Genomic DNA, 19442 nt, shown 5'->3' with positions numbered 1-19442 from the left:
TAGCAAATGCCGATCTGTGTGAACTGTCACCTGTCAAACCAAGGCGGCATTCATTTGCATGAGATACTTTGCTTTTTCTCGTTTAACAGAGAAATCCTAAACCAAACCAGAAACCAGAAAATCTGTCTACCGCGATTCTTGCTATCTTTGCACACAACAGTGCATATTAGAAGGGGAGGGGAAGAATGTTTGGACCCTATGCAGCCCGTCCTCGGATTACAATTCACGGCAAGATCTTTCCCTAAATAAAATTAGCCGGACAAGGGGATCCCGCATGAAGTTCCACTATACGGCTAAGCATGCGCAAATGTTTTGCCGAAGGACCAGAAGCCTTTGCACGACCCTAATGGGAAAGGAAATGAGGTTTTGAAGCGATAGGAAGTAGCCGAGAAACGCGAGCTCCGCGCAAGCGCGATAATAATCCCGTGCCTCTGTTTCAGAAGGGAGCCGTCTTGGTGGTGGCTAGTACCTTGCTTGTATTCGTGACCAGCCGAGAGGAACCTTTGCCAAGATGTATGATGCGGACGAAGGTGAGTCTCTTATTAAGGCAGCTGCTTGGGGAAGGGAGCCTTCACCTCTTTGAGGCGGGGAGGCTTTATTCCATATCATTTCTGGCTCCTAAAACTGTTCTGTCTGTTTTCTTGGTGGCATCCGAAGTCACCTGCTAATTAGTAGCCTGGCTGCTTTTTAATCAATCCACTCTGTTAAAGATGATGGGGGATCCGAAGGGTTTCGATTAGCTTATTGCAAGTATTATGGTAAGTTTTAATCAGATCAGGCCGATATTGATGACTTCTCCGTGCTTTAAGGTCGGAGGAGGACAGCGTAGAATTGGTTCAAGGGATGTGCAATGGATCTCATTGTTAGAATTATAATGTAATACAAGTGAGGACGTTTGAATAAAAGCCATTGTTGAGCCTCAGGTTAAACTGGATATTTTAACTTTATTTCGGGAAAACAAGTCAACTTCAAACCCCAGTATACGAAGTGTCTTTGTTTCAATGTATAGTGATACAAAATATATCTAATTTTTTTCAGTTAAGACATGCTGCAGTTCAATGACAGTGTGGCATTTTCTGTAGAGTTTCATTTTTAAAACTTTTAAATTATCTCGTTGATATGTGATACATACAGTTTACAAAATATAAGTGCATCTAGAAAAAATGATATTTGGTACAGATATTTGAAGGCGGCTGTTGTGGGATTTTTCAGTTAACATATGCATATATTTTTTTCAGTCACTAGAGATCAGACCAGAAACAAATCCAGCATTTATTTTCAGTTATTTGGTCTTTCTGTGATTTTTAATCTGTACTAGACATTTTTGCTTTCGCAGACAAATGCAGAAGCAATGGTTTGAATATGTCCCATTGTTACATGAAATTTATTCCCAGATAATTGTAGAAGACTTTTTTACTCCTGTAAAAAAAGAAATTTTAAATTAGAAGTTAAATTATGTAATATAAAAGCAAATTCATAACTCAGTGGTAAAATATAAGGTAAATAATTTATAAAGATATCTCAGATTCTGTTTCTGTACTTCTGCTCAAGATATTGAAAAACTGTTACTACTTTATTGTCCAGAAATTTTAGAAGTAAACATCAAAAATAATACACTATTAGCATTAAAAATAACTCTCTGCAAAGGGTTAAAAAGATGCTGTAGAAGTTCCTTACCTCCCCCCCCCCCACTTTTTTATAGATATGCAATATGATGAGGATGATGATGAAATCACTCCAGATCTGTGGCAAGAAGCATGCTGGATTGTCATCAGGTAACATTTCATACTAAAAATATAAAATGTGCTGTATTCTCAGAATGAAACACATTATATATGTGTGTGTGTGTGTGTGTGTGTGTGTGTGTGTGTTTTATTTGTGCTGATAAATAAATAAAGGGAGACTAGTATAGATCTATTTCAAGCTATTTATCAGCTAGCCATACCCTTACTGGGATTTGAACCTGGGCTATATTACATACTAGGCAGACAATTACATTACATACTGCCTAGTATGTAATATAGCCCAGGTTCAAATCCCAGTAAGGGTATGGCTAGCTGATGAGAGCTAAATAGCTTGAAATAGATCTATACTAGTCTCCCTTTATTTATTTATCAGCACAAATGAAAAAAAAACACAAATATAACAAAGGCAACAGTAAAAAACATTGGGTTTCTGTCGTGATGGACTCTTGTGACGATCCGATTGACAGATGATGGAAGCAGTTAGCTTCCTCCTATAATTGGATATATATAATTAATTAATTAATTAATTAATTCACACGGGCACACACCCACGGGTGTGTGTGTGTAAATGTGAGAAAGTAAGGGTTAGGACAAAGTGAATAGAATTACTTCTTGAGTAAATAAATGTTTTATTCTGCTGTCAGTGTAATGAGGGAGAAATTGTTTGAAGGCTATTAAAAGTAGAATATATATTTTATATCTTTTGCAATGTAGATACAATTTTTACTGATCCATTCATAATATTTGTTTGACAATACATCAAATTCAAAAGAGTTGTTGATTGTAAGTTATAACTTAAAGCAACTACTAGTAAAAAGTTTAGATAGCAAGATGCATTTTTACCGTATTTCATATAGGTGGGAACACTTCTTTTTTGATTGTGCTATGATAAAGATTGAATCTAAACACTAACTGGCTCTAAAATATTTTCCAAAGCTCCTACTTTGATGAAAAAGGTCTGGTTCGACAGCAACTGGATTCTTTTGATGAGTTCATTCAGATGTCTGTGCAAAGAATTGTAGAAGATGCCCCACCAATTGATCTACAAGCAGAAGCTCAACATGCTACTGGTGAAGTAGAAGAACCAGTAAGAGACTGTTCTGTTTTTAAAGATAGTGTGAAGCACAAGTTGGTATTTGTCAACAGTCAGTTGTTGTGTATCCTAAAAGATCTAGTTGAGAGTTTTATAATAGAAGAATAAATGTGCGGTCTGAATAAGGAAGTATATGTTTACATTTTGTTTTATTTTTTAATCTCAGTGGGCAATATGCTACGCAACGTATTAACATTTATTTAAAATATTCCGCCTTGTTATTTCACTTCAGAAAAAAATATATCTGAAGGAGACTGTAGCATATTAGTTACAAAACAGCAAAGAAATCCTTGCACCACATATCCAAGCATATCCACACACATACACACTGCTTCTCATCAAAAAAATAAAAATAAAATCGGGTGATAAATTCTAAGTAAACAATAATAGTTTCTATACATAGTCCTCTACTTATGTCCATACATTCAGTAGTCATTTGAAATTATGACTGCTGAACACAGGGATTTATGACTTGTACCCAAAGTTATGGGTGCTGCATTATCTCCACAATCATGGGACAAAAATTCAGGTGCTTGGCAATCCATCTGCCCTTACAACCAACTGCAGGGACATTGTAGCTCCCCCTACCTGCTTATTCCTCATCCTGCCCTCCTGGGTCCCTTCGGCCTAGTTCCCATCCAGCTCGGTCTCCCTTAAGCCTTGGGACTGCTTTTTGCATCACTGGGTCCCTCACCCGTGGGTTTCTCCCACTCCATCACGCCTGCCTCACTCTAGATCACCTTTCCCAAGGAGTAGCAGCTGATGTGTAGTGCAGACTTCCTATATAGAAGCTGTGTGGTGCCATCCCAGAAGCAGGCACCATTTTGGAAACAATCACAGTTCTCACAATCCAAGAATTGTGATTGTTCCCAAAATGGTTCCTGCTTCTAGAATGGCATGAGGCAACCTCTATAGGAAGACTGCATGGTAGATCAGCTGCTTCTCTTTCTAAAAGGCAATTTTTGATTTCAATTTTAGGTTTCACTTTGAGTTGAGTTGAGTTTGAGTTTAATAGATTTATAGGTCGCCCAATCCCGAAGGACTCCGGGCGGCTTACAGAAAATAAATATAAAAATAAAGAATTAAAAAACATAGAAGAACAGATTAAAACCTCATCATGCACCCAATCTAGTTGGGGCTGGACCTCAGTCATGAGGTCAACAGCCCCAGGCCTGCCGGAATAGCCAGGTTTTAATAGCCTTTTGGAAGGTCATGAGAGTGGGGAGGTTCCGGATCTCTGGGGGTAGTTCGTTCCATAGGGTCGGAGCGGCGACAGAGAAGGCCCTCTTTTGTTTCTTTTGTTTATGTTTATCTTCCTTTTTAAAAATCTTTAATGAAATGTGTATATTAGAAAAGCAGATATAATATGTTATTGTTAGGCTGTCCAACTTGGCAATATAACTGTAACATATTACACTAGTTGTAGTTGCAAGGCCAACTTCATTGGTAACCCACAAGCAGAGATATTATGGTGACCCAGTTTAAGATTGTCAGTGCATGTATTATTGCAACCAGATTATTGCTATAGAAAATGAACTAACCCAGGCTATGAAAAAGCACTTCTTGCTACAGAGGTTGCTTTTACTCTATCAGCAGTAACAGATTAAGGAGCAATTTCTAGTTATAGATCCATTCCTTCATCCAAAGCAGATGATGTAACCTTCCAAATTTGCAGAGAATGTAATTAACTCTCATTTTCCTTTTTGGTCAAGATTCACCTTCAGTTTCTTGATCTTCATCAAAATGTTTGCATAGCTTCTCCTCACTTCATATATTTGATAAAAATGCTGCTGGGTGTGATGCCTAATGGATGCTGTGCTTATGTTATTTTCAGCCACGTTATCTTTTGAAATTTGAACAAATTTATCTGTCTAAGCCTACTCATTGGGAAAGAGATGGTGCCCCTTCACCTATGATGCCAAATGAAGCCAGACTCAGAAATCTGACGTAAGAGCTATCTACCTCTACTATTTATTGAAGAAACAAGAATTGTATAATTATTTGAAGAACTGTGCAGTGGTACAAAATAATCTTGATTATATTGGTATTGAAATGATTTGAGAAGATAAAACAGACTGTACATTTTCTTCCAAAGGTATTCTGCTCCACTCTATGTGGATATAACTAAGACAGTTATTAAGGAAGGAGAAGACCAGTTGCAGACACAACATCAAAAAACATTCATAGGAAAAATTCCAATCATGCTGCGATCCACGTACTGCCTATTAAATGGTTTGACTGATCGTGATCTTTGTGAACTGAATGAATGCCCTCTTGATCCTGGGGGCTATTTTATTATTAATGGATCAGAAAAGGTAAGATTTAGGTATATTCAGCAAGGAAGCATGAATAAGAATCTTCCATCTGCTTGCTGTAGCATAGTTTCAGTCCCTTTTGAACATTCATCTTTACATTTAAATTTAGAGGGTTTTTTCCTTCTTCAAAAGATTATTAAAAAAAGAGTCATACAGTATTTTTTGATTAACAATCTGGTCTATATTGAATTATAACCTGGGTATTAAAAATTACAAAATATGTGAGGAAAGTGTGAGATTTTGAGCTATTTAACAAATACAACAAACACAAAGGTTTTGTTGAAACTGTTTTGGTTGAAACAAAATAGATTGTTTTGGTTTTTTTAATGGAGATTGGAACTTAGAATTCTTTGTATCATGCCTGTTCTGTTATGTTTGTTTTACAAGTGAAAATAATAATATAAATATAATTATACATAATCATAATAATTATGTGTATCATGACTTCCAGCAACTCTTTATGATTATAGTTTGAAGCATTCCAAAAGACAGTAAAATATTTAGCTATTAAACAGGGTTTTTTTTAATGCTTGTTTATATTCTGCAAACAGGTTCTGATTGCTCAAGAGAAAATGGCTACAAACACAGTATATGTGTTTGCAAAGAAAGATTCTAAATATGCATACACAGGAGAGTGCCGTTCTTGCCTGGAGAACTCCTCTCGACCAACAAGTACTATATGGGTTAGCATGTTGGCCAGAGGTGGGCAGGTGAGAATTTTCAATTCATAGTTTTCAATTCTTAAAAAAATCTTTTAAAAACCCTAGGGATTGATAAATGAATAGAGTGATCCTCTTTCTGACCCTCCTACCTGTGTTGTGCTTGCCTTGATTTGTCAAGACATAAGATTTATTTCATTCTTGCCTGTCTAAATTGTAGGAGTGAAAAATGCAGAACAAGGTCAAAATCCAATCAGTTAGAAATCCTGTTGGATCTCCCAGAGTCTTTCCCCACCTTCAATAGACTATTTTGCTTGGGGGTTTGTTTGTTTTTTAAGGTCTGTGGGCAGATGTTTAAGAAAATTAGGTGCTTTAAGACCATTAGACTTTTAGAGACTCTGTTTGCAAATAGGGAAAGCTACAACAATTTCTGAATTGTGTGTGAGAGTTATCTATATCTTTGACCTGGGCATGGACAAAAACTGCATTGGTTACTCTTGTGGATGCTTTGTGGTGACTTGGATGGCAGGAACCTGACTATTCTTGTCTTGCTGGACCTTATAATGATCTCGGAAACTGTTAACTATGGTGTTCTACTGAACCACTGCAAGGGTTAGAAGTTGGAGATGCATTTTTTTCTGCTCAACCTGAGTTCATAGGTCCAAGGGATTTGGGTGGGTGTGTATGTGTGTGTGTGTGTGTAAGGGAGAGAGTTGACAATATCAAATATTGCCTAAATACAGTTTGATGGCATAGATGTTGCGTTTGTTCTAACTTTAGGGTGCAAAGAAGAGTGCGATAGGTCAACGTATTGTGGCAACTTTGCCATATATAAAGCAGGAAGTGCCCATCATTATTGTGTTCCGTGCATTAGGATTTGTATCTGACAGAGACATCTTGGAGCATATAATTTATGACTTTGAGGATCCTGAGATGATGGAAATGGTAAAGTACATGCTTCTATATATTAATTGCTAAATTAGATTAATGTATATTTTTATATCATGCTTTTCTCGCATTATTAAACTCCAAAGCAAATTGAACTGCATACAATTTCTAGAGGAAGGAATCAACTATGTCTTAGAGAATAAAAGGATGATAGTAAAGAAGAGAGAAGCAGACCATCAGTTCTTTCACTGCCATGAGGTCAAGGCATGTATAGAATCATACACGAGGAAGATGGCATGGCCAAATGACAGAGTGGCCTAAGAGTTGGAAGTTGGACAGTTAGTGGAAGAGTCTTGTGAGGCCTCTAGAGGTGGGGAAACTTAAAGGAGGCAAGCAGTGTTGTCATCCAGAAACATTCCCAATGCACCTTTGACAGACAAAATACAGGGCATCAGCAGCCCAGAAGTCTGAAATAACTTCATATTGATGAGAAGGAGCACTAATAAAGCATGATTGGCCAGTTTGAAGAATGAGCTCCATTGATGCCAGAATGGGCATGCAGGATGGCAGAAAATCAGATACAACTACGGTTTAACTGAACACAGCCTATTCCATCACAGAAAATGTATGGCTGAAGCTTGGTGTGCAAAAGATTAGGAGGAGTTCATTCATTAGACAGTCTTGTCTTCCTCATAGAAACAGGAAATCAGAGGAGATGAGTTTCATGTTCTAATATAAAAAATGGAGCAAGAGAACGCATTACCTGACATTCACAGCCAGCATGATACTGCCTCTTTCCTGCTTCACAGCATTCTTTTGAGTAGTGTCATGTGACTGGCCTCAATAGACATTTGGATGGCAGCTCTGGGATGCAGCCACCTATGTTTATAAAGACTATAAACTACAGTATATAGATCCTCTTCAGACACCAACTTTGTTCACGAAGAGGCTATATAGCTCTTAACTGTTAACTTCTCCTCCAAGAATGGTAGTTGGACTTACTCTTTTTGGTAATTGGAAGATGGACCCTACACTCCTACTCTAGGACAGAAAGAGAGTTTCTTCACTGTCCTATGCATCCTTTACCAGTCACAGTGTGTTTGAATAAAATTTAAGGGATGAGCCAAATCACATTGAGCTGAAGTCAGCTGAAGTTTGCTTTATGGAACAGGAAGAAATCCAAAATCCCTACTTTCTAGTAGAAGAGGTAGAATTAGCTCTTACTTGTTCAGTTCTTCTTCTTGTGAACAGAAAGGTACTTGACTTTACTGTAAGGTATGAAGTACTTTGAACTATAATTTCCTAATTTTGCTTTAGAAACCTAGATATTACATAATGTTATCCTTATTTGTGACCATTGATAAACTTTTGTTTCACATGCAGGAAACATGCTAGAAGTTGTTGACTTTTGACTATTTTTGTGCATCTTTATTTAATAATGTATTTCTAAATGCCAAGGAGTTCCTTAAAGAAGGTAACTCTCATTTTCTTTTTATATGTGCAATAGGTGAAGCCTTCTTTGGATGAAGCATTTGTGATTCAGGAACAGAATGTTGCGTTGAATTTCATTGGTTCAAGAGGTGCAAAGCCCGGTGTCACTAAAGAGAAGAGAATTAAGTACGCCAAAGAAGTCTTACAGAAAGAGATGCTTCCACATGTTGGTGTCAGTGATTTCTGTGAAACTAAGAAGGCTTATTTTCTTGGGTATGTATTGATATATAATACTATCCATGTAAACATATATGTGATCATATTGGCTGGGGATTATGGCAGTTGAAATCAACATTGGTAAAGTGCTCCAGGTAGGGGAGATTCATATTTACAATACCTGTTGGTGGGAAAACTGATAAAAATGGAACATCTTGCTGCTTTGGGAGTGAGTATTTTATTTATGGGCCAGTGAACTTATAAAGTTCATTTACTGGCTCAGTGTGATGCAATGAAATGCTGTCTTAAACTCAAATAGTGTTTTATTACAAATGAAGGCAAATGTATGTGTCCCAGGATAATGATGCCAAATCGAATTTGAGTCATTGGTTATTTATTATTTATTTATTTAAGTGCAGCGGATCAAAGGTACAGTGGAAAGTTTTTGAATAAATTATGCTGTTGGGAGGACCTAAGTATCAGCATTTCCGTTTATTCCATTTATTTATTATAGTTTATATAGTGAAATGAAAATAGTGTTTCATTAATATTTTGGAAAGAAAAACTGATCTATTTACAATATTTTTATAAGATAAATTAAAGGTTCCTGAATGATTGTACAGATATTCTGGGTTTTGTTATCTACAAAAAAACAAAGTTAAATTTCGCTAATTACAGGTTTAAAACTGTTGGCAGCAAATTTAAATAACATGCAGTGAGATACTTGGGATGACAATTTGATTTTTTGAATAGATGATAGATTGGGCAGATTCCTTTATTGGGAGTAAATTGCTGATTTGTATTATGTACTCAATCCAGGAACCTACACTTGTACCTTCCTGTAATCTATGTCAATCACTGTTTCTCAGGTACATGGTTCATAGATTGCTGCTAGCAGCCTTGGGGAGACGGGAATTAGATGATAGGGATCACTATGGCAACAAGCGGCTTGACCTGGCGGGACCATTGCTTGCTTTCCTCTTCAGAGGGTGAGTACATGTGGTCAATTATTACTTTAGATTGTCTAAGTACACTGCACCTTTTTGAAAAGTTATGTGTAAAAATACACATATTTACTTCTCTGTAGACTATAATGGCCTGCAGGATAATCTGTTTATAAGAGATGGGTGATGATTAAATGTGAATTGAATAAAAAAATGATTGGCTGTTATGAAAGCTGGGCAAAAGAAATATATTAAGTTGGTTTGATTCTAGAAAATTGTGAGAGAAATATATGAAGGAAGAATGAATGGATCAAGAAGACAGAAAAGTCTGGGAATATCATGGTTATCTGAAATTACGGTAATGCCTTCAAAGAGAGAGAAATGTCAGGTTTAGAGAATAAAAGGCAATATATTGATAGTGCATGTAAGCAAGCTGGTTTGCAAGGATAGAATGGTATAGAAAGTTATAATTAATAGTGTATTTGTAAACTAATATTAATTTCCTTTTCCTTTATATCTTGCCCTTAGTGTTTTTGCTTTCTATTCTTTTTCCCTTCCTTGCAAAATATTGCTTACCCTGAAAGAATAGAATAATGCATGTTTCAAGGATTGTTGACTTTATATCCAATAAAATGTTGAGACCCTTTAATTTTACATTAACTATCAGACCAATTGAAATTATCATGATTACTGAAACACATTGCTCTTCTAGGCTATTTGAAACAGTTCTCAATTCTTCTTTTTAAATAGTGCTTGGAGACAGAAAATAGTGGAAGACATGAAAGATTTTGCTTATCAATCTGGTGTTTTATTTAATGTGTTTTTCTGAAACATAACTGTTGTACCGATTTCCCCCCCTAAATGCTTCATTGTACAATGTCAGGATAATCAGATTCATAGTATCTGAGTGATTTAAATCAGTGGTCCCCAACCCCCGGTCCGCGGACCGGTGCCGGGCCGCGGACCGGTGCCGGGCCGTGGAGTATCTGGCACCGGGCCGCGCAGCGGCCGGGGGCCATGATTGCTGCAGCGGCCGGGGGCCGCCACCAAAGGACATTCCCGGAGTTGCTTTTCTGAGCAACGGGGAGACAGAAGGGACAAAGTACCGTCTGTTTTGCCCATGCCACGAGGGCAGCAGGAAGACTAGGACAGGGATCTCCTCTTGGCTCCAGCCAGGGAGAGAAGCAGCAGAGAAAGGTAAACCAGCATTTTATATTTTATTTGCTTTATTTGCTTTGCGCCCGAGTGGGGCGGGGAAAACACCTCGCCAGAGGCTGCTGGAGAACTCTTTCCAAAGAGAGGGTCTGGGAACTGGGCGGGCGAGATTGGAGCGGGGAGCCAGGGAGCGCACTTGCTCCCCTTTCCCATGGCCTGCCTTTCTCCAAGGAGCCTGTGGATGCGGCTGCTGGCTGTGCAGGTGGCCTGGAGGGAACCCCCGAAGCTCCTGGCATGGCCCTGGCATTGGAGATCCGCGTTTCCAAAGCGTAGCATTATTTCACTCCTCTCCTGTTTTTTGTGGGGGGAGCTACGAGAAGCGGGTGGTGGCACTTGGGGAATATTTGTGTCCCCGGGAGATCTGCTCTTCCCCGCCCCTTACCTCCGAAGGGGAGGCCAGGCGTGGGAGAGAGTGCTAATGATAATGACCGATTCCCTCCTGTTTCTGTGGGTTTGGGGGGGTGGGGAGAGAAGGTAGTTGCAGAGCCTGGACTGAAGTTAGGAGGCTGACTCGCTACAATAAGCAGTGACCATTATTTGGAGGAAGAAAAAGCATAGCAGTGCGACGGAGATTCACTCTTTCAGAACCTGCATCATCTTTTTTTCAAAAAAAAAAAAAAAAAGCCTTTTAAACATTCTTATTCCTAAAGGCAAAAAACCCCATGAGGCTTGCTGGAGAACGGAGCGGAGGTGACGTACGAGGGGGAGGCTGGGCGCCATGGTGGGGGAAGCTGTTGCTGAAATAATTCGATCTGTCAGGAACTCGGAGGTGGGGGGGAGGTCAGTGGGAAGCCTTTGCCGGCCCAACGCCAGCCGTAGCTCTGAAGTTGCTTTCCTTTCTACTGAATCCCCTGCTCAGCAAAGCAAGTTGGGGGAAATCCTTTGCGCCGGCTAGAAAAGGTCTTCACTCACTCCCTCTTGCAGCACGCCCCGATGTGAAAAACGCCGAGATCGGCACACTTGGGGCTGCTGCTGCTGTGATGTCCAGGGAGGCTCCGCTGGTCTAGAACCCATCCACGGGGGGAGGGATCGTCTTCCCGAATGGGCTGGTAAGGGGATAGAAAAGGTTTTTCTCCAGTTCCAGGTTTCAGCTTCTTGGCTCCATTATCTCATTATCTCTTTCCAGCTTCTTTTGTTGAGCCTCTAATTAAGGTTCATTTTTATGCCTTAATAAAGATCACCTGGTTAAAAAGAAGGAAGAGGCTCCACTGGTCCGGAGCCCATCTGCAGGTTGGGAAGGAGGGAGAGACAGACAGAAAAACAGACAGACAGAGACACAGAGGGAGATGCACACACAGAGTGAGTGAGTGAGTGAGTGAGTGAGTGAGAAACAGATAGACACACACACATACATATACACACAGAGTGACAGAGAGAGGAAGGGAGGGGAGAGGGATAGAGTGATAGAGAGGGAGGGAGAGACAGACACACACAGTGTGTGATTAAGTGAGTGAGTGAGAGATAGACACACACACACACACATACACACAGAGTGACAGAGAGAGAGGAAGGGAGGGGAGAGATAGAGAGAGAGAGCTTTCAATTTGTAGGGATGTAACCTGGCTGTTTTTGCCTGCTCTCAAAAAGATGAGCAGGGTTGAACCTGGCTAATAATTGGAGGGGAACCCACCTGGGAATCTCAGTACTGTATATTTAATAGTAAAATATTAAAAATTGTCCAAAAGCAACAATGACAATTTTCATACTACTGCTAAGAAAATTACGACACATCAATAAAATTATAGGAGCTGAGTTTAACTCAAGAGAAACTTTTCTAAAGGTAGACAGTTATATAACAATTCCACAATTCTGAAAGAACAAGCTTGTTCTATATGAAATTTAATGCTACAGTAGAATGAAGTAACACTGAAGGTAAGTGCAGGTAGTCCTCAATGCACGACCACAATTGAGCCCAAAATGTATGTTGTTAAGTGAGAAATTGATTGAGTTTTGCCCCATTTTACAATTTTTCTTGCCACATTTGTTAAGTGAAACAATTTTTTTAAATCAACCCCCCCCCCCCCCCCCCCCGTCAATGGTGTCCCTTACCTAAAAGTCCACTGGGTAATTTTGGTCATTTGCTCTCAGATGAACCAATCTCACTGTTGTTGCAGGAAAAAATGGCACAATATTTATTTATTAGACTTATATATGCTGCTTTGGGCTTCTGATGTTCGCTGCAGCGCAAAGGCTCCTGGGCCGTGCGCAAAAGCTCCTGGGCCGTGCGCAAAGGCTCCAGGGAAGAGAGGGAACAACGCCCCCCCACCCCTGCGCGCGCTCAGCGGGCCACGGTAAAATTATCAAAGGCTGACTGGTCCGCGGCGATAAAAAGGTTGGGGACCACTGATTTAAATATTCTGACATTGTTGAAAAGTTTATTCCTCTGGTATCCATCCTGAGAATGTTAGTCCTGTTGCAACCTAGTTTCAACTGTGCCTAATGTTTTGCAAATAGAGACCTTTTGGTTTGGTATTGTATGTGGAAGATTATGGGGAAATATGCAAAATTGCACTTATTGTTATTCAATGTTTCTGTTTCCCTAAACAGAATGTTTAAGAATTTGCTGAAAGAAGTTAGAATATATGCCCAGAAATTCATTGACAGAGGCAAAGATTTTAACTTGGAATTGGCAATTAAAACAAGGATTATATCAGATGGTTTGAAATATTCATTAGCAACTGGCAACTGGGGAGATCAGAAGAAAGCTCACCAGGCTAGAGCTGGAGTATCGCAAGTAAGTGTATTGTCTGTTGTGTGAAAGTGTAAGTGTGTTTTGTTTTAGATACTCCTGCTATTCAAATTTACGTTCTTTAAAGTTATCAGCTCAGCAGAGACATGACTATATCACCTGAATTCTTTTTAGAGAATGACAATCTAGCTCAGTGGGTTGGCTGAAATATAAGGATGCTCATTTTATTTTCCTCATTCTTTCCTAAATAAATAATTCTTTACCTGCCTTGTTTGCCCCATTTTCTGCCCATCCCTCATTTTGTTCCTTCTACCTTAGCTTCTCTTCTCAGTATCTTAACCCCGAGCCACCCTCTTCCTCAACCAACAACAGTCCTAATTCTTTGGTATTTGTTTTCAAATGGATCTTTTATCCAAAATTTTCTTAGAACAGTTACACTGTATAGCTTCCTTGTGCCTCTTCCTTCCCGCTTAGTACATAAAGAAAATAAAATTGCACTTTTAAAGGATTTCAGTAAATTTCCACCCGCGAGACTAGATTTTGTTCTTTGTTAAAAGTGCCCATTCTTTGGTCCTTTAATAATTCAGAATTAAACTATGCTTAATAAGATTAGTAAAATATGGTGCTCAAATTATATGTGATAAATATAAAGCTTTTGTAATTATTTATTAAGAAAATGTATATGGCTGCCCAGCTCACTCTCAGTGACTCACTCTCAGTGACATATTCCTCATAGTTGATAATATAACTTTTAGACTTTATAGTAGTGATGGCAAACCTTTTCAGCATCAAGTGCCAAAAAGGGAATGCGCTTGCGCTCATCAGAGCCGTAACCTGGAAGAGGAGTAACCAAGGGGGCATGTGTGCGCTGGAAAATGAACTTCCAGTTTCCAGCAGGCGTAAGTGCACCAGCCAACTAGTCTTCTGGTTACTGCTGCGCATGAGTGCGCAATGATCAGTTGGCCGGCGCGTATGCTCACACCGGAAAACAGAAGACCAGCTCTTCCAGGTTCCAAAGGCCAGCTGATGGTCACGCGCATGCGTGCCAGAAACCCAGAAGAGGAACGGGTGACACTACACATGCCAGGTGACATGGTTCTGTGTGTCACTTCGAGCACGTGTTCGCCACCACAGCCTTATAGAAACAATATATCGGTTTTGTATGTTATGAAAAGCCTAAAAATGTCCTTGATTGCATTTCTTCAGGTATTGAATCGCCTCACCTTTGCTTCTACACTTTCCCATTTGCGACGCTTAAACTCGCCTATTGGAAGAGATGGTAAACTAGCAAAGCCCAGGCAGTTGCACAACACTTTGTGGGGAATGGTTTGTCCTGCCGAAACCCCAGAGGTAATCAAAGATTATATTTAAGTTCCTCTATACCATGCGTGAATGGAATTTTCCAAAAAATTGGAGTTGTAGATTTTTCCCATGTGAATTAGGCTACTTTGCATAGGGTAATTTAGCTTGCATAGGCAAAATTGCTGTATAAATGTTGCTTATAAAAATTGCAGGTGGAAAACCCAGCTTTCATGAAAGAGACCTCCTTATCATTACCATCTTTTTCTGCAGTATTTAGTAGAGTGTCTTTTCAGATTTTTAAACATCTTCTCAAGTTAAAATTGGTTGGTAATGAAACCCAGTAAGTTAACATGAAGGATATGTGAACTGAGTTACAAGCACACAAGGTACATTTATAGAAGAGCTGCAGTGAGTGTGGTAACTTATAAAGTAACTTAGGCTAGGATATTCCTTTTCTCCCATTTCTGGGAGAATCCTGCAGGATTTTCTTAAAGTTTAGGTTTGCTCTAGGTTTTTGTCACACATTTCCTTATTATTTCTACAGTATCTTGAAATAGCAGGGATGTTTTCACAAGCCAACTGCCAAAATTCAGGGCAATTATTACAGGGTGGTCCACAAAATCTTTAAAAAGGGTTTCACAGGGTTTGTCTTCCACATATGTGCCTCAGGATCCATTCTCATATAACAGTCTTGAGTCTTGTATTAATTGTTATTACAATTTCAAAAACTGCCAGAATTTCTGTGCATAATAGAGCTTGTTAAGATTGAAAGCTTAGCCTGTGTTTGTTCCTAGGGTCATGCTGTGGGACTTGTGAAGAACCTTGCTCTGATGGCCTATATTTCTGTGGGGTCTCAGCCATCCCCAATTCTGGAATTTTTAGAAGAATGGAGTATGGAAAACCTGGAAGAAATCTCCCCAGCGGCAATTGCAGAGTAAGAACCAAGTACAATGTAATTCCATTAGTGTAGATTTTCAGAAATCCATCAAGCAGTGGTGTCCAAAATGTCTGTCTGCCTTACGCAGAGTTTATTTGGCTTTTATATAGTTTTAACAAGTAGAACAAAGCACAGAAAGCAACAGTCTTGTTTTTGGTTTACTCCCTCTTTTTCCCCTTGTGAATCCAGAAGGCTATCTCAGCCAAGGTTGAATCTTACCTAACTCCCTGATACGGCCTGTCTCTGCTCAGTGAGATCATGGGCTAAAAGATAACCGGCTGCTTGAGATCATGGCTGTAATGTGCATGTCTGTACGTAACCTTTCTTCTTTTCCCACATCTGGTTCTGCTAATTAGATGAGCTTGTAGGTATCTGAGATAACCATCTACTGAGATCATGGTAGCTTTCTACGCATGTCTTTACATAGCCTTACCTCTATTCCTTCACATTAGCTTCTATATGGTTCACTCTAAAGCAGCAGCTTAACTGCTCTTTCTCTTTTTACCATAAGCGCCACAAAAATATTTGTGAACGGTTGCTGGGTTGGAATTCACAAAGATCCAGAGCAACTTATGAATACGCTGAGGAAACTGCGGCGGCAAATGGACATCATTGTATCAGAGGTAAATTTTGTTGTAATTCCAGCTGTCCTATAAAGGTGCTAACCTAGACCAAAAAATAAAATAAATGAAATATGTTGAGCTAGAAAAAAGATTGGTGATTTAATTTAAATTTTATATAATTTTGATGAATTAAAACAGAGTGATAATCTCTCTGAAGGCCATGTGTGGTTCAGAATGTTCACCTTGACTCTTTAGCTACTCGATTCCACCACAAATGCGCGAACAACAAAAGCGCGCCTGACTAAAGCGCGGTGACAAAACCGCGCCAACAAAACCGCGTGACGAATGAGCAACGAATGAGCCCTAAAGCGCGCCGACAGAAGCGCGCTGTAACGTAATCCTAACCCTAACCCTAAACCTAAACCTAACCCTAAACCTAACCTTAAACCTTACCTTAACTTAAATTGCGCTTCTGTCGGCGCGCTGTTGTCGGCGCGCTGTTGTCGGTGCACTTTTGACATCGCGGTTTTAGCGCCGCGGTTTTGTTGGCGCGCTTATGACGTTCGCACTTTTGTCGGGTCATGTAGCTACTCAGTTGCTCTTATCTGACATCAGGATTGGTTAATCGCTATTAAGCTACAAAAGCCTGCCTGAACAGCACCATTTTCACAACTTGCAAAATGTTGGGGGGTGGGGCTGTCTGAGAACAAGGTGTTTCGATATTTTCAATCTGTCTCTGAAAAATGGCTAGTTGAAAGTGTTTATAAGAACTGTGTCTTCTCACGCAGGTGTCCATGATCAGAGATATCAGGGAGCGAGAAATTCGCATTTATACTGATGCTGGTAGGATCTGCCGCCCACTTCTAATTGTGGAAAAACAAAAACTGTTACTGAAGAAGAGGCACATTGACCAGTTGAAAGAACGTGAATATAACAACTACAGGTGGGGTTATCCTCAAATGTTCTCCTTTTCTGGGATTTATACTTGTCTTTCCTCAAAGATACTTTTCATGGGAAGAGAAGAGAAAATTCCAGGCATTCATTGGAAGGGTCATTAGCTAAAGAAGATACATAATCGAGCAAGTTCAGCTCGAGAGATAATTGTGTCTGCTAAAATATTATGTGGAAATGAGCAGGACTTGAAAAGAGTGGTTATGTTATTGATGGCTTAAACTAAGGGTCCAACTCATGCAATAGCAATAGCACTTAGATTTAAATACTGCTTCACAGTGCTTTACAGCCCTCTCTAAGTGGTTTACAGAGTCAGCATATTGGCCTCAACAATCTGGGTCCTCATTTTACCCACCTCAGAAGGATGGAAGGCGAGTCAACCTTGAGCCTGGTGAGATTCAGTCTGCCAAACTGCTGGCAGCTGGTGATCAGCCGAAGTAGCCTGCAGTACTGCATTCTACCTACTGCGACACCACGGCTCTACACAAGTGAATAAAGTCTTTCCTTCTGGGTACAGTTTTAGAAATGGGAAAAGTTTTGTCTGAAACACTTGCTGGACATTTTCTAGAGTGATTTGACTTTGCTAGTACAATTCAAGTGCTGCTAGGAACAGGTCCTGCTACCATTTTGGACAGTATTCTTCTTGGATGTGGTAGAAAGCAGCTATTCTTGCAAAAAATAGTTCTTTTTATACTTGCTTACATTTCTCCTCGTAATTCCTCTTCATTCATCAAAGCAACAAAGGTGTTTTTGAAATTGCCACAGTTACTGTATGCTAAATATGAAAGTTGCAAAATACAGAAAATATACGTGAACTTTTGAATGTTACAGCACTTCCCTTTCCTATCTCTTTCCCAGGTTGCATTAGAGCAGGTGTGTGAAACTCAAGGTCCGCGGGCCAGATTTGGCCTGCTGGGTACCGTATATACTCAAGTATAAGCCGAGTTTTTCAGCCCACATTTTGGGCTGAAAAAAGCCGCCTCGGCTTATACTTGAGTCACTGAAAAATTTGCCCGAAATGGAGGAGAAAAAGGGGTGGGGCCATGCCGCTGAGTGATGCTCGTGAATGGCCCGGCGCCCCTATGAGTTTCCCCTCCCTCTGTGTCAGTTTGCTGCGCAGCGCGCACCGCACCATCCCCCCTCCTCACGTTCTAATGTAATGCAGGGCTGTCTTACGATTCCCCTTCCTCCCCCTCCTGCCGCTCTGCAACGATGTCCCACCTCCTCCTTGTTATGGCAAGCAGCCACATAGCGATGTCCCACCTCCTCTGGTACAGTGATCCAATGATAGGAATCACTGTGCCGTGTGTCATAGGAGGCGGGACATCACTCCCGCGGCTGCACGGGACATCATCATCACAGCGGGACATCAGCATCATGAGGTGAGTGAAGTATTTCATTGAATACACCGCTAGTTTACTGTTTTTCTTTGAAATAAATATTCAAAAACATTATTGGTATCTATTTTTATTTTTGAAATTTACCGGTAGCTGCTGCATTTCCCACCCTAGGCTTATACTCGAGTCAATAACTTTTCCAGTTTTTTGTGGTAAAATTAGGTGCCTCGGCTTATATTCGGGTCGGCCTATACTCGAGTATATACGGTACTTAGATCTGGCCCCTATGGCCGCCCTGTCAACAGCGAAGGATCAGCCCATGGTGCCTCTTCCAGCGAAAATGGATCTCGGGAGGGGCATGCGTGCCCCCCTGGCCTTTGTTTTCACTGGCAGAGGGATAGCAAAACAAACTAAAAACAAAACAAAAGCAGAAATATTTCCCCTTTTGCATTTGAGCATCCAAGAAGAAAAAAGGGAAGGGGAAAGAGGAAAGACAAAGAAAAAGAAGAAAAGATGGGAAGAGAGGAAGGAAGGAAAAAGGAAAGAGGGGAAGGAAGAAAAAAGAATGAAGAGAGAAGGAAAAAGAAGGAAGGAAGGAAGATTATAATGAGAGAGTGGGAGGGTCCGAGGGAAGTCCTGCCTTAACATTTGACCACCGTATGTGCCCCTGACATGAGTGACATCAAGCTGGTTCCCACCCCGCCGAGGTCAAACACAGCCCTGATGCGGCCCTCAATGAAATCGAGTTTGACACGCCTGCATTAGAGATTCCCTTTTGCCAGCCAGATAGATCAATGGGTTCATCACAGATTCTTATGTTCAGAGTTGAGTGTGGACAATATTCAGTACACTTTATTTTTAGTGAGTTAGACAGCTAAGACAGGAAGTTTAAAAAGGGGCTGAATTCTAAGGAATCAAGGTTTCTGCAGTATATGCATTAAGCAAAAACAAAAGGAAACTGTAAACTAATGAAGGAATGGAGCAAATGCCTATTGTACCTGAAGGGGCAAAATTAAGGGTAATATAATATGTGCATGCTTATACTTTTAGTTTTTCGTTACATGGAACAATATTTACTTTCTTGGAATTCAGATATAAATTGTCACGTTTGTTCTTAGAACTCTATGTAGTTGCATTAATTAAAATTAATTTTGTTT

The 19442-nt window shown here is 40.0% G+C and overlaps 1 protein-coding gene across 1 annotated transcript in view; it reads left to right on the top strand.

Annotated features, from left to right (window-relative positions):
* Nucleotides 1-408: 408 nt before the first annotated feature.
* POLR2B (RNA polymerase II subunit B) overlaps nucleotides 409-19442 on the top strand; it is a 27015-nt gene continuing 7981 nt past the window's right edge. Inside the window, exons 1-14 of the mRNA XM_032213056.1 lie at nucleotides 409-530; nucleotides 1703-1775; nucleotides 2682-2832; nucleotides 4673-4785; nucleotides 4934-5153; nucleotides 5705-5863; nucleotides 6593-6757; nucleotides 8208-8404; nucleotides 9217-9336; nucleotides 13054-13240; nucleotides 14402-14545; nucleotides 15292-15431; nucleotides 15946-16057; nucleotides 16786-16940. Of these exons, the coding sequence (XP_032068947.1) occupies nucleotides 512-530; nucleotides 1703-1775; nucleotides 2682-2832; nucleotides 4673-4785; nucleotides 4934-5153; nucleotides 5705-5863; nucleotides 6593-6757; nucleotides 8208-8404; nucleotides 9217-9336; nucleotides 13054-13240; nucleotides 14402-14545; nucleotides 15292-15431; nucleotides 15946-16057; nucleotides 16786-16940 (1955 nt within the window). The 5' untranslated portion in view covers nucleotides 409-511. The remainder of the gene's footprint in view (nucleotides 531-1702; nucleotides 1776-2681; nucleotides 2833-4672; nucleotides 4786-4933; nucleotides 5154-5704; nucleotides 5864-6592; nucleotides 6758-8207; nucleotides 8405-9216; nucleotides 9337-13053; nucleotides 13241-14401; nucleotides 14546-15291; nucleotides 15432-15945; nucleotides 16058-16785; nucleotides 16941-19442) is intronic.

The sequence above is a fragment of the Thamnophis elegans genome, chromosome 3 (assembly GCF_009769535.1).
Source record: "Thamnophis elegans isolate rThaEle1 chromosome 3, rThaEle1.pri, whole genome shotgun sequence".
Lineage (NCBI taxonomy): Eukaryota > Metazoa > Chordata > Lepidosauria > Squamata > Colubridae > Thamnophis > Thamnophis elegans.
This window is presented reverse-complemented; position numbering and strand designations above follow the sequence as displayed.